Source organism: Mauremys reevesii, linkage group 1, assembly GCF_016161935.1.
Source record: "Mauremys reevesii isolate NIE-2019 linkage group 1, ASM1616193v1, whole genome shotgun sequence".
Classification (NCBI taxonomy): Eukaryota; Metazoa; Chordata; order Testudines; family Geoemydidae; genus Mauremys; species Mauremys reevesii.
The window spans coordinates 131926661-131945805 of record NC_052623.1 but is presented as its reverse complement, the minus strand read 5'-3'; the positions used below and the strand labels follow the sequence as shown (position 1 = coordinate 131945805).

The 19145-nt window shown below is 37.6% G+C and overlaps 1 protein-coding gene across 2 annotated transcripts in view; it reads left to right on the top strand.

The window, feature by feature from the left end:
* Positions 1-17711, top strand: part of NLGN4X (neuroligin 4 X-linked) — a 278777-nt gene extending 261066 nt beyond the window's left edge. For both annotated transcript variants that reach the window (XM_039520922.1, XM_039520921.1), the window contains 3 exons: positions 2855-3040; positions 4996-5785; positions 14949-17711. In XM_039520922.1, the coding sequence (XP_039376856.1) occupies positions 2855-3040; positions 4996-5785; positions 14949-15798 (1826 nt within the window). In that variant the 3' untranslated portion in view covers positions 15799-17711. The remainder of the gene's footprint in view (positions 1-2854; positions 3041-4995; positions 5786-14948) is intronic.
* The last annotated feature ends 1434 nt before the right edge of the window (positions 17712-19145 follow it).

Genomic DNA, 19145 nt, shown 5'->3' with positions numbered 1-19145 from the left:
GTGGAAAAAGAACCAGACCGGTGTGGAAAAAATTGTTCTGGCATTTATGGATTAATAGGTTCTTTCTTAAGTGTTAAATGGAAAAGAAAAGATAGTGCTACTTTTATAACTTCCATGCCTGTCCTGAGTAAAGTTTTCATAAGTAAGCCCACATGAAAGGATCTTTTTTAACAATGATAGTGTCATAAACATACAACTAAGGGTAGCATAAAATCCCTCCTTACCTGTAAAGGGTTAAGAAACTCAGATAACCTGGTCGGCACCTGACCAAAAGGACCAATAAGGGGAGAAGATACTTTCAAATCTGTGGGGGAAGGTTTTGGGTTTGGGGTTTCTTTGTTCTCTCGGAGTCAGCAAGGAACCAGGGCAGGGAAAACACATCTCCCTAAGCCATATCTGAACTAAGCATCTAATATTGCAGAAATAGTAAGTAATAGCAAAGAAATGCATTAGATTATCTTTTGTTGTATTTTGTGAATTTTCCCTCTGCTAGGAGGGAGGTTTATCCCTGTTTTTGTAACTTTACAGTTTTGCCTAGAGGGGAAATCCTCTGTGATTTTTAATCTTTTGTTATCCTGTAAAGTATTTACCATCCTGATTTTACAGAGGTGTTTCTTTTACCTTTTCTTTAATTAAAATTCTTCTTTTAAGAACCTGATTGATTTTTCATTGTTCTTAAGATCCAAGGGTTTGGGTCTGTGTTCACCTGTACCAATTGGTGAGGATATTATTCTCAAGCTTCCCCAGGAAAGGGGGTGTAGGGCTTGGGGGAATATTTTGGGGGAATAGGACTCCAAGTGGTCCTTTCCCTGATTTTTTGTCTAAATCATTTGGTGGTGTGGCATACTATTCAAGGACAAGGTGGAATTTGTGCCTTGGGAAAGTTTTAACCTAAGCTGGTAAAAATAAGCTTAGGAGGTCTTTCATGCGGATCCCCACATCTGTACCCCAGAATTCAGAGTGGAGAAGGAACCCTGACAGACAGTATGATTCATTTTGTAGGAAATTAGAGCAACTGTTAAATGAATGCAAGTGCTTATAAAGCACTTGTTGGCATTAAATACTAATTAGTAATTGCTAATTAAATATCAGAAAGTGATTTAAGTGAGAGTGCATTTAACTAAATTGTAGTTAATCTTGCTTTAGCATTGTCAGCCTTTATGACAGCCTAATTCAAATTACATATCCTAAATCTGGAGTTTTGTCCCTTGTTTGAAATGTATTCCTCTCAAGGATGTTATGTGATATTGCTTTTACTATAGACTGTGACAAGTGCTACTGAGTTTAAACACTGCCATTTGTTGTCTAATTTATTGTGCTGTTGTTGTTGTTGTTATGATTCTAGCTGTGTGTATTTAGAAGTATCTTCTGGACACTTAAGTAACAACCAGAGCCACGACAAACATATCTGTGCTCTCTTGACAAAGCAGTTCAAATGGGCCATGTTTGCAAAGCCCAAGATTCAGTAGAATTACTTATCCTCCTCAGCTCTGCCATATCATATGACCAAAAGTTTTAGATCCACAGGATGAGCCTAATGGGGAATGTGTCCAAAACTGGTGTGTATTTTTTCCCTAGGGGCCTCAAATTTCTCTACAGAGCTCTCTATCAGCAGACAGCAACTCTTATCTCACTCCAAGGGGGCTCTGGATCATAAGTGGTGAATGTTCATCATTTCAATCAGTCCCTGAGCAATGGCCCCCCAGTGGTTTGTGACCCTCATTCGGCAGCATTGTCTGAAGAGGCCCTGATTATTGGCTTAGAAATAGCAATATGTTACTCTTTTTTAAACTCAGAACAGTTTTGAATTGATGTAAGGTAGTGTTAAATCTATGGTGTCCATTTGAAAATGTTGAGCTGTTCTAAAGTGTTCATTCTAGAATTCTGATCTCCAGTCACGTTAGGATAAGCGCTCTGCAATTTTTTTTTAAAACAATGAATGACTATCCATGGTAATATAGACATAGTGCATAGTTTAGAATCCAAATTGTTCCAGTCAGCATGGGTTAATATGATGCTTCGAGTAAGCTGGTGTTAGAAATGCAAAACTAATCAGAGTCTTATTTTTTTAGTTCATGTTATTCTAAGTTGCAAGACAAGTAGCAAATGTGGCATGCTTTATTTCTAAAATCTAATAACTATGGTATAGGGGGTGAAAAAAATAGCAAAACAACTTTTCATAACATCTCCAAGGAAGGATTTGGAATCCGATTTGTTCAGATGAAGTCTGGATGCTCAGAGTTGAATGGCTGCTATCTTTTTTTGTAAATATCCTTTGTAGAATTGGATTGAGTGTAATTTTTGTTAGGGTTTTCAATTTTTTTTTACTTATATTTCATTTATTTTAACTGTTGCCACATACTTGTCTCTGTACTGTACAAAGATTATAAATTGCAGAACTGCTCAGTGCTGGACTATTTTGGTCAATGCCAAAAGGAATCTAAATGAATGTGCAAGGGATCATTGTCCTCAATGAAAGAACTGATATCCTAATTCTTCCTGTGTGTTGTGGATGCACAGTACAATAAGAACATTTGGATGAGGGATTTTTTATGTTACTCACATAAAGATTTATCAAATTTGTGAAACCTTCAACTTACATTGCTTGTTGGATATTGGGTTATTCTGAAAAAAAGAAATGATTTTTTTTTTTTTGCCACTACACATGGTGTCTACTGTAAAGGGAAAATGTTCTGTGGTTTTAACGTTTGCATTGAAGACATTTAGTTAGGACTATGACCTTTCATAAAAATAAATAGAAGGAGAAAAGAAGGGAATATGTGTTGTGAATATGTGGATACCTCATAGCTAATTCTGTGGCTGGTGAACTAAAATTATCTCTTTTGCCTTTTAGGTTTTCTAAGTACTGGAGACCAAGCTGCAAAAGGCAATTATGGATTGCTTGACCAAATCCAAGCTTTACGATGGATTGAAGAAAATATTGGATCCTTTGGAGGAGACCCAAAAAGAGTTACTATTTTTGGATCCGGAGCAGGAGCATCCTGTGTTAGTTTGCTAACACTATCTCACTATTCAGAAGGTAACAATCCTCTTGGTAAAATAAAAGTAAAAAGGGACCCTTTAAAACCGAGTGCAATTTTTTTTAAACTGAAATGCAAGGCAATTGACACCATCAAGTAGAAACTCAGAATTATATACCAACAACTTAAATGAAATACATAGTGGTCAGTATTCCAGCTGATACTTAGTAAACCTACATTATGCTTTTTACTATGGCATGAAATAAAAAATAAAACTTAAATTATAAATTTACATTTAAAAGTGCTCCCCAGGAAATCTAAACTGTCTGGTCTATATTAAAATTTTCCATTTTCTTTTCCATCAATTGTCTGTCCTACTTGAACTAAAATGGGGCAGTGAGCCTTCTTTTTTTATTTGTAAGATGCCTGTCTGTGCACATCAGGCATACATTTTAATGTCTTAACACAAGGCAATTTTGTACAAAAAAGAGGAAGCCTCACATATATAGAGTCTCATCCTGCATTCCATATGCACGTAAAGCTCCTACGGGGCTGTAATAAAAGTTTGAGCTGCAAGGCTTTTGGCCCCTGAATAAAAATGCACTAATGTACAATGCAGGTATTGAATAGCTCTACAAAAAGATTCCAGTAATTATGATCAATAATACTGTACAAAAAAATTAGAAAAAGCCCACAGTTCTCTAAAATCTTTGATCTGTTTCTGCCTCCTTGCTCCTCCCCCTGCTTCAACATACAGAGGGATCTATAGGATAAAACTATCTAGCAGGGGATAATTGTAGCAGATATTATAGCAAGCATGCTTTATTTGAAAGTACATAAAATTATTGCACATATTGGTACAAATAGGGCATAATGAGTAAAACTGGGCTATAAACTATGCCAAAAGCAAACAGATGGAGTGATGAAAATCTTTGCTGATCACAGCCTTGACATTCTGTAATTTGTGCAGTAAGTAATAATCATCAGGTGTATTATTCACAGTCAGTTTTCACCAGATATGCTTCTGGGTACTTGGAGCTAACTTCTGTCTTAGTCATTTCTATTTCACAAATCATCCACAGTATGTAAGTGCTTTGTAGTCTGTGTACACACTTTGGCCAAGACATTTTAGGTTGGATACTCAAATAGGACATTTCAGTGTTCCCACCAGCAAACTAAGCAACCCAGCTAAGCAAACAGAAAAACTTACGGGGAAGATTCACTGGTATGCTTCAACTGCTTTGCTACACTCTGATGGCACACAGCAGCATTAAATTCAGGTCTCTGGTTGCTCTGCACATCGGAGAATAGCAAAGCAACCAGAATGCACCAGGTGAATCTGGCCCAGTATTTTCAAATCCTTTCAGAAAAATGCAAATATATTCTAATTTATCAGAATAGTCAATGATAGCAGGAAAATATATGTAAGCAGGTAATGGAAAATGATGTCAGTGCAGAAGGATCCTGGAAATCAAGCCTATTAAACAGTTTTCAGCTGAGCATATTTTTTTTTCAAATTATATGATGCCTTTATTCTGTGAAAGGGGAAAAAAAGAGTGCATAATTTTCCTTTGACCTTTAAACTAGTGAAGAGCATATTTATGTGAGTCATTTACATGCAGAAGAGAATATGATTGTTTGTAACTGGCACTCCTTCAAAGATTAAAAATGTTAAAGAACTACCACTGTGCTAAAACTGGGGTATTTTTCTTAAAAGTGTAGGGTTATTGTGAAAAATATATTTTGTCCTTGAAATACTAACCTAAAACTTTCATGCTTTATATGTATGACCATCAAGAACCAGGGAGATTTTATCTAGAAGTCTATTAAGAGCTACAGTGAAAAGGAAGAGATTTAAATTAAATTAAATTTAAAAAGTTAAATCAGTGGAAATAGAACTGAAATACAGGAATCTGCATCCTTTCAGTATCATACAATCAAAGTATTCTTTGCTTAGTAAAAGCAGCATTTTTATATGTAATTTCATTTGCATTTAAACAATTTGCACCTGCAGGTTTATTCCAAAAGGCAATCATACAGAGTGGAACGGCCCTGTCCAGCTGGGCAGTGAACTACCAGCCTGCCAAATACACTCGGATATTGGCAGATAAAGTGGGCTGCGACATGCTGGATACCACCGACTTAGTTGAATGCCTTCGTAATAAGAACTACAAAGAACTCATTCAGCAGACCATCACTCCAGCCACGTACCACATTGCCTTTGGGCCTGTGATTGATGGGGATGTGATTCCAGATGACCCTCAGATTCTAATGGAGCAGGGAGAGTTCCTTAACTATGACATAATGCTAGGTGTGAACCAAGGGGAAGGCTTAAAATTTGTGGATGGCATTGTGGACAACGAAGATGGCGTTTCCCCAAATGACTTTGACTTTTCCGTCTCCAATTTTGTGGACAATCTGTATGGCTATCCAGAAGGGAAGGATACACTCCGGGAGACCATTAAATTCATGTACACTGACTGGGCAGATAAGGAAAACCCTGAAACACGAAGGAAGACCCTGGTAGCTCTGTTTACTGACCACCAGTGGGTTGCCCCAGCTGTTGCTACAGCTGACCTGCATGCCCAGTATGGCTCTCCAACATATTTCTATGCATTTTATCACCACTGCCAAAGTGAAATGAAACCAAGCTGGGCTGATTCAGCGCATGGTGATGAAGTTCCTTATGTGTTTGGCATTCCCATGATTGGTCCCACCGAATTGTTCAACTGCAACTTCTCCAAAAATGACGTCATGCTCAGTGCAGTAGTTATGACATACTGGACAAATTTCGCCAAAACTGGGTATGTTTTGCATCTTATAGCCTTTTTCAGTCCTATGAAGTATTCCACTGTAATGGTCCCAAATGATGCATCTTACAATAGAGTTACAGCACTAATTGGAATCGCTAATGCAGAATACTGCTGTAAAAAGGGCTTATTTATATTAAATATATGTTTAAACTAATATTTTCTCTATTAAACTAGTTATATGTGAAGAATGATGTATTGTACTTTCCATTAAAGTGGGGCAATTAGTAAAAAGGTAAATGTCCTTGAAGTCAAAAGAGCTCAGCAACATGCTGCAGATCAGAGGAATTGTCTTTTTTACTGCAAGAAGAAATTGTGACGTAGATCATACTTATTCACTAAGAAATTCTCTAGTTTTTCATAAAGGGAAGGGAACATATTGGAGAAGTGGGTCAGGAAGATGTCCATTGGGAAGATTTTTCTCTTTGGGAGTCAGAAATGGAATAAAAGTTAATTTACTAGAATCTAGTAATCAAGAAAAGTCTCACACAAATCTGTTTAGGTGCGGGGGAAGGATTTTAAAAGGCTGGTTACTAGAACATAGAAAGACATCAATCTTGTGCAGATATTACATACATAAACACTGAAGAAAGGACCTTCAAAGCAACTTAATCTAAGAGGCTATTAATAAATCCTGTGTACTAAGCCTTCTTCCTGTAGCATTCTTTTAAAGAATATTTCAGTATTTTAGTTAAAAAACAAAGGCTGTTTTTGTTAACTTTTACTCTTTGGTACTAAATTAAAATATAGCTACTCATGGCACTGTAAATCTTTCCAATGAACATTCAGGATTGGTTTCCTGAAACTGCAACTCTACTGCAGTGCAGTGAACAGTCTGCAGCAATATAGGAAAGGTTCATCAGAGATGCCTAGTGTTCTAACACTCAACAGCTTAGCAGCACTGACGGTCTTTAATGAATCCAAATGACATTCTGGGGAAAGCAATTTTTGCAGTCTTAATGTGGAGCATGAACTGAGTAAAAAATAAAATGCTTCATACAGGTCGCTTTGCTGCCTAAGACAAGAGAAAACCTTTTGTAGCAATGTTCACTAGACAAACAGGTGTTTTTGTATGTGTGGATTGTGCAGTATTGTGGTGACAGTGAATAGGTGATACAATATTTAAGGTGTCTCTGGCAACAATATACGGCAACAAGAAGGTTGGACTGCTCAGGGGAAAACTGACTTAACTGACTGTGTAATCTATATGATGGTGCGCTATACTGACTGCTGCATTGCATGAACTTCTGACAGGGCTCAGAGACAGATTTTTTCGATGATTAGATTTCTATTAGTGTGGATAAAACAGCCCACATACATCTAAGGATTCAGACCCGTAGAAAAATCCTTCAGGGGAATTATTATGTAGGATGTCAAGACCTTCTCTGTGTAGTTATTATTTATAATTATATTATTATTATTTCCATAGAATGCAAACAAGTCAGTGTTTTGTGTTTATTTAAGCCTTAGAAGAGCTCTTCACTGCTCCATCTGTCACCATTACTCATAATTTCAAGCAGTTCCTACGCACTGCTGCTGGAGAGCTGATTTTAGCAGAATATGCATACCATTGCCCAGTCCTCCGGCTGTGGACTTACATTCATACTGTACCTCCTAAAGACTGCAGCAATGCTTCGGAAGGGTCATTAATCATTTCCAAAGCACCCAACTGATAATATGCTTAGTAAATGGAAATGAGACTGAAATACAAGATCTATTCCATTGTGGATTCTCTCCTTTACAAGCAGTCTGAAAAATGGATTATAAGTGAGCCCTGTACTATAAAATTCCAGGTGTCCTGCAGAAGGGGAACTTCTTTGTTTTGTTTTAACAGAAACCCCAATGTTACTCCATAGACTCCATCTTTTAGAACAAGAAATTCCTTGGCGGGTAAATGGAATCTTAAGCTCTATGACTATATTTGCTCTGCACCTCCAACACATCCAACTGAAATGAAAAGGAGAATTTCCTGTGGCAGGGAAAAATAGCATCTTGTAGGCTATAAAACCTCAAACTGAGATTATATAGGGACCTATTTTAGGTAACTAGTCTCCTACCCACCCTCCCACATACAATTTGGATTCCAGGTGTGCAATCAGGCCTAATACATCAGAAGCACCTTATATGTTTCAGATTTTTCTTTTTCAGTCACTGTTTTCCTGCTTTATCCTGATATTATTTGGCTGCTTTGTTTTTGTGCCCATGGCAATAAATATTGAAAATCTATTCACTGTGAGACTATAACACTGCAGGTTTCTCTATAGCTGAACCATAAACATTAAAACTGCAGCCTGTTTGAAAAAAAAAATACTTCTGACACTCCTTCCAGTCCTGGAAGACTCTCACACTGAGGCAGTATCTAGGACCTTACTGTACAATTACTGCTCAGTTAGTGCAGAGCTCAGAAGGGCTGTGCTGAGCTTCTAATTGACACACACCACCTGCTGCTTAAAACACACACACACTGTTTAATGGGTCTACTGCCAAGGCTAGGTTTGGAGGGCAGGTCAATACTGTAAAATCACTAGGTGTCAAAGACACAGCGAAAGGCACTGTACTTTTATTGTGTTTTACTTTGAAGTCAGTAACTGAAGCTAGAAAACAAAAAGTGACAAATAAAGTGACTGTTTAGTGTTGAATGGCTCATGCTTGAAATGAACACTTGGAAATTGCAATTTTCTGATGGTCCATTTCCCTTTCAGTGCTAAGACTATAGTTTTTAGCCTTCATTCATCATCATCTTGGCCTCTGAATCTACTCACCAAAGCTCTCTCTTACTAAAGACATCCCTTAAAAATAGTGGGGGGGGGCGGGGCGGAAAATGCATTGTGGAATATATGCAAGAAGCTTTGTTTGGGGGATCACAATTAAATATTATGTTAACTAACTTACACAGTATAATATATATATATATATATATATATATATATATATATATAAAACTGTTTGCATGAGGTTTTCTTTAAGATCTGTTTTATGGCTTCATCCTGCTGTCCTTGTACAATCAGAATTCCAATTTACCATGTTAAAGGAATCGGTCATATCATTCAGGCTTTATCACATCCTCCCACTGTAAGAACAGTGGGAGTGGGATAGAAGGCAAAGGAATTGTTGTAAGGTGATCTTGTCATAGTCTACACCTTTATTTCCCTCTCTGTGGTCCACCATAGAACACCTACTTTCATGCTTCTGGCTCCTCAGCCATCACCTCTTTTGAGTGGAGACACGCATCTCCCTCCCTCCTGACCAGGTACTTCCAGGCTACTCAGTTCCCTCACTACACTGTGAATTCCCTAGTAAGTCAAACTGCTTAAGCAGATCTGCTTTGCCTTCTCCTCAGAGCCTATACACACTGTAATTGCCCATAGTTAAGTTACCGCACAGCTCTTTCTAAGCAAGCACTTTTATTCTTAAGTTAAAAGCATTACAGAGAAAAAATGAAAAGAAATACAGCAACCTACACACATCTAATAAGCATACCAGAGATCACTCCAACTCCAACAGGGACTGTGGTCAGTAAACAGTCTTCAATCCCCCTGACCCACACAGGGATTTTTCTATGGTTACAATTTCATAACACGTTTTGCTCAAGAATACTAATGAACAAGAACACTAATGAAAAAATTTAGTGCCTCCTTGTAGATGAGTGGACTCACCCCTGCGGCGCCTCCTGCTGGTGACTTCTGGGAATTAGCTCGATTCAGCTTTGGAGTGCCCTCTGCAGGCCAGTGATCCACTTGTCCTCTGGCCCCTGTGTCCCTCCATGGACCTGGTGCCCTTTTACCTGGGGATTTTCTGAATGTTGAAATTGTACTAAGAAGTTGTGCCTGAAACCAAGGCTTGATTTGGTTTCTGAGAGGGACATTGTTCCTTTCCTGGGCAAAGGGAACCATTCTACTCACCTCTGGGAAGGCCTCAGCTGGAGTACCATGTCCAGTTTAGGTCACTAGAAAAGATGTAGAGAAACTGGAAAGGATCCAGAGGTGAGCAACAAAGATGATCAAAGGGATGGAATGGAAGCTATACAAGCAAAGGCTGAAGGAACTGGGTATGTTTAGTTTAGAAAAGAGAAGATTAAGAAGGAATATGATAGTGGTCTTCCAATACTTGAAAGGCTGCTACAGAAAAGTTTGGGAAAAGTTGTTCTCTTTTGCTACAGGGGGCAGGATAACTGGTTATGAGTTCAGACTACAGCATAGCAGATTTAGATTAAATCTCATGGAAATCTTTCTAACTGTATGAAGAGTAAGACAATGGAAAAGACTGCCTTGGTAGCTCCTTTGCTGGAGGTTTTCAAAAGGAGGCTGGATAGCCCCCTCTGTGTTGGCATCTTGGCAGGGGATTAGGCTAGATGATTCTGACCCTATGATTCTATGAAAGGAGGTGACCATTCTCTGTAGTGAAGTTGGAAAGCTCAGTCAGCCCTGGGAAATGTAGGGGAAATTTGAAGTGGGATTTGACTGTAACATAGTTGGTTGGTCACAGGAGAGTGTCCTGGCAGGGGTGAGCCCGGCTACACAGGCCTAAGGGAAAAGACACTGATTTCCCTACTGAACATTTTGTGTAATAGGTCTCTGCAGAAAAATAATAGTAAAATACTTTCCCTAAACCCTAGATCTCTCTGTTTATAGGCAGAACTGGTAGTGATGCCTATTATTAAGGTGGCCTGACACTTTCCATTATAAGATCCTCAGATTTCAATTCCTTCTATCAATTATAGTTTATTTTGAATTCAAATCTTCACTATTTCTTACAGGAGATTTGTATATTGCTTGCTCTCTAATATTTTATTTCTCTCTTTGTTTGAAGATATTGGTTGATTCCAGGTCTGTGTTATTGAAATAAAGTACAATCACTATTGTTTTGGTTTCATAAATAGACACAATAGCTATCAGAAGTCAATATTATTAAGAGATTGCACGGGAAAAATCAGAAGTGTAAAAAGTAAACTCTTTTACACACACCCACTTGCAGCAAAACTCATTGTTGAGAGGAAGTACACTCTCAAGGGTGCCTTTTGCCTTTCTATTAACAAAGAGAGTGCAGTATTTTTGCAGTGCATGTGCAATTGCAACAGTGGCACTGAACTTCAGTTGCAGAAATCCATTTTGTCATCCAGCAAAGTCACAAAGTGCCACAAAAGAATGAAACATATTTAGAATACAAAAGTGCCTGTCCTAAGTTTATTATGATAAGTAACAGTTAACATATTCATGAAAACTGTTAGATAAAGGTTACAATTTGAGCAGCATTATGTAGAGCTCAGCGAGAGATGGGGCTCCCTGCAGAATTCTCATTCTACTGGTGTTAATACCTAGAGACATTCAGTAGTGTTTCATTGTGACGCCTTCCGTTATCTTAACTGGCTGCCAGAGCTTCAACTTATGTGCATGTGTTATTATTTTGCTCCTGAATCAGCCACCACATCATTGCAAAGATTGACACTTGAGAAGCAAGCTGCATGTAGACACTTTGAAGAGCTGTGCATCAAGAACTATAGGCTGGGCATCACTGAGCTACCGTATATAACTGGGGCATAATGGCAGGAGTCACAGCTCACAAAGAAGGAAAGTGGAAGAGAGTGGTGGATGAATTCTCTGTGATTTCCCTCTCTGGAAAGGTCCACAGTTTGAGTCAGTGCCTCAAGGAAAATGGCTAGATGATACAAGATAGACTATTCCCAGATACTGACCTGAATGTACTTTGGTGGCAGACATTCACTTTGAGAACATTTCAGGTGTAGAGCAAATTTAGAGTGAAAACACTTAAAAATAAGCATCATTAGTAGAGAGCAAACACTGATCAATAATTATATTCTAGCAATTATAGGAAAAGAAGAATGGTGTCTAGGCTAAAGCACAAGATTGGGAACCAGGAATTCCCAGCTTTGTCACAGACTTTGTATGTAACTTTGAGCAAGTCACTTGGCCTGCCTGTGCCTCTCTTTCCCCACCGGGGATACTAATACTAACTTACCATTAACTCAGAGGGGTGTTGTAAACCAAAATTCATTGGAGTGTTCTGAGAGCTTGGCTGGAGAATGTATAGAAACACAGAAAAGCATTGTTCTTCTTTTATTACATTAATAGCTGCATTATTCAGGAAGCATTCCAGTAGTTTTCTTTGTTTCATAAAGACACGCATGAGTTTCCAGAATGTCTATAGGCCAAAAGGTCAATTGAAAGGCTAAAATTACAAAACAGGAAGTGGAAGGACAATGCCAAGTGAAAGGTCCAAAGTCAAGTGAATGGCTAATTGCCAGGTGAAGCCAACAGATCCATGAGCTATTCACATGTGTGATATTATGTCCCCCATCCAAGCCTATGGAATAGCTTCACAAAGGTTATTTCAGACTATTTTACGATATTGGCAAGAGTATATCAACAGATCTTCCATCCCCAACCCATACTCCTTCACACTGGCATGTAAGGAGTTCCTACAGAGTGGGGCTCTACTCCCCTACACACTCTCCAACCCTTTGCATTCGGAGTTGGGGGATGGTATAGGAGTTTTCCCTTTACTAAACACACAATCTAGCTCTTTGTGGTATGTGAAGGGGTGAGGGAAGGGATGGTTAGTGAAATCTAAAAACATGCCAGCTTAGCTGAGTGGGTTTTTTTTTTAAATCTTTGCTGTAACCATGGTCAGCATTCTGCAGTCACTTGCACAATGATAACATTACCTCAGAAATGACACTATGAGGTAAAGTAGTCCATCTTGCTGGCATTTAGGCATTTTATGGGGAAAATCCTGGCTCGTTTGAATTCAATGACAAAATTTCCATTAACTTCAGAGGGGTCAGGATTTCACTTTACAGTATTGTCACATAAAAATAATGTGTCTTCATTTACATACATAGAAGGTGGAATGGAGTGGAAGAATAATAGTAAATGTATCCAGCCCATGATCCTGATCCTGTGTTTCATGAAATTTTCATGAAGTGCTCTCATGTCCCTTGGGTTTAGTTCTTTGAGCACAACTAACTTGCATCCGTTGGCTTAATACCTATGCTACAGAACATGGCCCAGGATTTTTAGGGCTATGAATTGGAACAGCGTGTGCTTAAGAAAGAGAATAGAAAATATGACACTAATTTCCTGCTATAGCTGTTCCAGGCTTTTGAGTTTCTAATGGGGGGAAATGACTTGTGCTTTTATAATCTATGTAAGTTGATCCAGGTTTTAGAATTCTTGTCTTGTGTCCAAAAGTACTGTAGTAGATATATTGCATCAAGCCAATGCCTACTTGTCTGGATTTGCCAAATCCTCCTCTCTGTTCTTTGAGAACGAAAGGAATACTTTATTTCCTTTTCAAATACATGTTAGAATTCCTCAGAGTAGCAGCACATTGAAATCTCTGGCAGTATTGCCTGGAAAGGGAAAGCTCTACCTTAGTTTCAGACAAGGAGTAATAATATGGGATCAAATTGTGCTCGTAGATATTACTTAAAAGAATAAAATCTAAAAACGTCTGGAATACCCAACATATATCTTCAGCAGATGGCAGGCATGTGGTACAGAATAATTTGCAAAAACAAAACAAAATTAGATTAAGAATAATTTTTTAAATTGTATTTTATTTGATTGAATTCAAGGGTAAATTCCCCCTGGTAAACAGGTGAATAGAAGCATCTTTAGATTATTAAAGCTAAATGCCAATGTAGATCTAGCACTAAGGAATAACGGTTTTTGAACAACAAAAGAACCGTGGTAATATTTAATTATCTCATGGGCATTTAAAAAAAGAAAACAAAAATGCTTTTAAAACTGTAATATTGGATGAGGGAATTCCTGGAACATAGATAAGAGCACATTAGAAGAAAAAGAAAAAAGATTACATTGATTTTTGAAAAGGATAAACTAATACATATGGGAATGGAGAAAAGAAATGTCAGTATATTGCATAGAAGATACATTATATACTTTAGTATGATATATTATAAAGCACAGACAATATTCTTTGCCCTCTGAAGGCTGAATCCCCCCCCCACCCCCACCCCCAAATGGAATATCTAACTAGCTGTTATACTTAGATATAGCGTTCATGTTTCAAAGGAAGTAACATGAATGTTATTGCTAAAGGGTTTGTGCAGATTCAACTTATTATTGTTTTTGGTTATTTTAATTTTAATTTCCCCCTGCTAATTTAAAGGAAGATATTTCATTTTTAAAAAGTCAAATATGAACAGATTTATACTGAATGGTCAATATATTTTTAAAGTTTTTGTTAATATCAGATGATGTTAAAAATATAACACTGGAAAGATGGTAGAAATACAAATTTAAATGTTGGGCTGATCAGATTTAATATTGTCCCCTTAGGGATTAGCTCAGAGCTCCTGTAAAAGTAGTTGGACTAGTACTGATTTCCCTCCCCGCCCCTACCCTAAGAAGTTTGGATAGGGTCAAAGCCTGCAATGCTATATTTAGTAGTGTTTAACACACTGTACTCACAAATAGTAATTCCTTAATGCAAATTATAGAAAGATTTGACTCATGTCAATACAAAGCTTTTCCCTCATGTGTTTGGTGAAAAGGAGGGCTAATAGTAGCATAAAGCAATGAATATATATAAATAATTAGTTTTTTTTCTCGGTTATGTGTTAGTCCTATGTCACAATGGTTTGAAGTTAATATATGCCAACATTATTAATTGTTATCTACCATATACATTATTATTATATACCAAATTAAAAGCAGTAGACAGAGCCTTAGCTGATATATCTTCGTAATAGTTCCATTGCAGCCGGAGTCTGGTTGCCATTAACAATTAATCTTTAACAACTACACAGTTCTAACTGATACCCTGAAGTGAAAGTCAAATCTTGAGACATCCTGAGCACCTACAACTGCCACTGCTGCAGGTGCTCAGTACCTCTCAAAAATTCATCTTTAGTGCCTAATCCTTGAAGCCAGTGCCAAAACTTCAGCTGATTTCACAGGGAGTAAGATCAGGTCCTATTTTCTATTCTATATATAGGGAACTACTGTAATATCTCATATTTCCTGTTTAGTAAATGTTTTGGGGGGTTTTTAATGGCATCGCTGCAGGGTTACATTTACCTAACTGTCTTCACTTTCTTTTAATTATTGTCAGATAAAACAGAGTTCATTTCTTGATTGAGTGTAATATTGTTTTTTTTTTTTTACTGTTGTAGAGATCCAAACCAGCCTGTTCCACAGGACACAAAGTTCATCCATACAAAACCCAACCGTTTTGAAGAAGTGGCCTGGTCTAAGTATAACCCTAAAGACCAGCTCTATCTGCACATTGGCCTGAAACCCCGAGTTCGGGATCACTATCGAGCAACAAAAGTCGCCTTCTGGTTGGAACTTGTACCACACTTGCACAACTTAAATGAAATATTTCAATATGTTTCCACAACAACTAAGGTGCCACCTCCTGATATGACCTCGTTTCCTTATGTCACCAGACGTTCCCCTGGAAAGTTGTGGCCAGCGACAAAACGCCCAGCAATGACACCAGCCAACAATCCTAAACATTCAAAGGACACCCACAAAACAGCCCCAGAGGATACAACTGTCCTGATAGAAAACAAGCGAGATTACTCCACAGAGCTGAGTGTCACCATCGCAGTGGGGGCATCCTTGTTATTCCTCAACATTTTAGCTTTTGCTGCATTGTATTACAAGAAAGACAAGCGACGTCACGAGACACACAGGCGCCCCAGCCCCCAGAGGAACACAACCAATGATATAGCGCACATACAAAATGAAGAGATTATGTCATTGCAGATGAAACAGCTAGAGCATGACCACGAGTGTGAATCGCTGCAGGCACACGACACTCTGAGACTAACCTGCCCACCTGACTACACCCTTACTTTGAGGAGGTCCCCAGATGACATTCCGCTAATGACACCCAACACCATAACCATGATTCCAAATACATTAACAGGAATGCAACCTTTGCATACTTTCAACACCTTCAGTGGAGGACAAAACAGTACTAATTTACCCCATGGACATTCCACCACTAGGGTATAGCTCTGCCATTTCCCCCTCTTACCCCACAAGCCACTTGGAAGAAAAAGAAGTAGAGGAAAGAGCATTCACCATTGAACAACTTGTTAAAAAACAACAACAAAAAGTAAACACGAAGGGCAGTCCTTATTTTCTTACTGATCCTTCCCATAGAAACTCTCTGATATTAAAGATCAGCTTCAAACCCTGTGAAATGTGAAACATGTATATTGCTGTTATGATACTGCTTTAAGATCTCAGCCGCTTTGATTGAAAGTTGATGCCAGAAGAAATCACTTGAAAAGATGTTTTGAGAGTAACAAACAGAAGCAGAATCTTCTGGAACACAGAGCCAGTGACTGTACAGTTTTTTTTAATATATGAAATTAAAAAAAAAACAAAAAAAACCACACCAGTTCTTTATCTGCCATACCATGAATGGCCCTTCTTAAAACAAAGACATCACCGTGGGCTTTTATCCAGCATAAGAAGCTGTAACCATAAGGGGGAAATAGGATTTTATTATTAAAAATAAGAGGACTATGCAGTAAAATACGTATAGTTCTGTGCAAAGAGATGACTTGCCAGCCTGAACTATATTTAAAGAAACTTTGTAAAAAGTGTACATAGCTGTGAGTTTAAAAAAATAAGCTTTTATTGACGTTTTCAGTTTGAAAAGAACTTTTAGAAATTGTGCTTTCAGTTGTGACCTATGTGTATATACGTTAGTCATATCACCTCTGTTTCCTCCAGACCAAAAGGAGGATTTTCTTCTTAATTACTAGTGGTGAACAAAGACATGAGGTTTTTCTAACATGTTTCATTTATAGGAGGACATGGTGTCATACACAGAATACAGTTGTCTGTGTGACCTGCGTATTTTCCCTTACAGGTTACAGACGTGCATGTTAAAGCATTCTTAGGAGACAGTTGGTTTTTAGATTTTTTTTCTTTTCTTTTCCTTTTATTTTTGTGTTAGCCTTCATTAAATTGCAACACAGAGATGGATCAGAAAATGGAAATCACGATTATTGTTTTAAGCTTGTTGAATTGAGCAAAGAAACAACAATACAATGAGTCCAGTTTTGTAGTTCTTGGTTATTTTAATACATTAGGAAGACTTGCTTCACAATCTAGTACCCTGACAAACGCAAAGAAAACCTGCCTCTTGGTCAGTCTTTTGTGAGGAAATCTAACTCTATATTCACCAGCAGCTGCAGAAGAGCTTTTGCTGAGGAAGCACCCACTCAGCTTTGCCAAACAGAGGAAAAATGAAATTTGACAGAGGAAAGGGGGTGGGGTGGTTTGTTTGGTTTTTTAAAAGTGGAAAGGTCATGACTGATCAGTATGAAAAGAGCTTTTTCACCCAGTATCCCGTTATTGTGATCAAGAGTGCACCTGTCTGAAAACTCTATTTTTGCTGGTTAATTATATAGCAGTAACAAAACCAATCAATATTGTTGAGAGCTAAAAAGAGAGGTAGCTAAAAGTGCTCTGTGTGAATTTATATGAAAATTCTGGACAGCTTCATTGTCAGTAAAAGGTTAAATTATTATTCTCCCCTGCCCTCCCTTAACTGGGGAACTAAGGGCAAAACAGATCCATCACACAAGGGGCTCAGCAGTTTCATTTAAACAGCCGATTCAAGTGTGAAAAGCTAGACATGAGTTATTAACTGATGAAGGTTGTTTATATTTTGTCTTTAGAAAGTGACTGCATCATCAAGAGATAGTAACCAAAGATATTTGAACAAAGTTGCTCTGCACTTGAACATGACTATCCCAGATGTATTTTGTATTTTTATTTCAGTACCAATCTGGGCACGGCACCATCATATTGTCTGTCCCATACAGAACCTAACACAAGATGCCTTCTACCTTTGTGATAAAACACTTTGGAATAGCCAGCCCATGAAATGATATTGTAGACAATTATATCAAAATCTGTGGGCTCTGCACAACTCCTTGCTGTGTGTGCATGGTAGAGAAGTGGGTTCTGAGAGAAATGAAAAGAGATTTAATACAGTAAAAGTGCATCATATGACCTATCATGTTTTATACATAAGAAGACAGATATGTTATACAGATTAGAAAGTGTTGAAGCAACAGTCCCAATCTGCATCAAGTAGCAAATGGAAAAATTTCTTCTTCACTGATCCATCCCATAATGTTTATTAAAGCTGACTCTTTACCAGGCCATTTCCACAACCTATGTATTGCCTCAGCTGAGATGCAGTAGTTCATGACTCTAAAAAAAGGCAGTGATGGTTGGCATCATAACCAGTTGGGTATATTTGTAATGTGAATTACAGTATTTGTTTAGTACTTCCAATTGTCTTCTGCTAGCAATATGTACAGTAATGTGTCAGGCTTGTGACATTTGGGTAAAAAAGTTCCTGTAAGTGAATGATTTTAGCTTTTAAAAATAATTATGATCAAGTCAATTTAATAATTTTATACATCTGAATTGATGTATGATTCATAAATGGACAAGATTTATAGAATCTTCATAGAATTCTATAATAATGATAACAAAATACACTTGGCAAAGAAAAGAAAACAAGAACTTTCCCAGGCTTATAGTCTTGACCTTAAGAGGCACGCAGGGTTTAATGGTTTCTCTTGTTATTGTTTTGCAATTTTTTGTTTTTGCCTTAAGTAATGATAGAAGATATATATGGCTGGACACATATGTATAAACTTTTCAGCAGCATTTTTAATAATAAAATATCACAGTATTTTCTAATGTTTTGTGCAAAGAATTATGTGTTCATCCCATTTTTCTTAGAAGAAAAGTATTTTTTTAAATCTCCTTTTAATGATCCAGTGTAAATGATGCCTTGCTATACAGTATAACAGTATTGAATTAGCAGAGGTTGCATTTTCAAGATACTGAGTTGGCAAGGCTATTAAATATGTATAAGCCTGTTGCTTAGGTGAGTGAACACCTGCTTTGATGGTCAGATGATGAAGATATTCTGGAAGAGAAAGCTCCATGTGTTTATCTCTATGCTCTGTGGATCCCACGGAACTCTGTTTTGTGTATGTTTAACATTCTCACAGATCAAAGTATTCTAAGGGAATGCATAACTGAACTGCCTCCCATGTAAATTTAAAGTTTAACATGAAAAAAATTGTCTCCCAGATTAGGAATTAAGATAAAACTATCTGTATTAATTATTATTGCCTCTGTGTCTACATTGCAATCAGATTGCAGCATGTGTAGACATAGCTGAGCTAGCTTTGATCTAGCTAGTTCAAATAACAATAGCAATAAAGCCATGGCAGCACATTCTATACAAGCCTACCCGGTACCCTAGGTATGTACTCAAGCATTTCTAACCCATACTGCTACAACTTCACTGCTCTTGT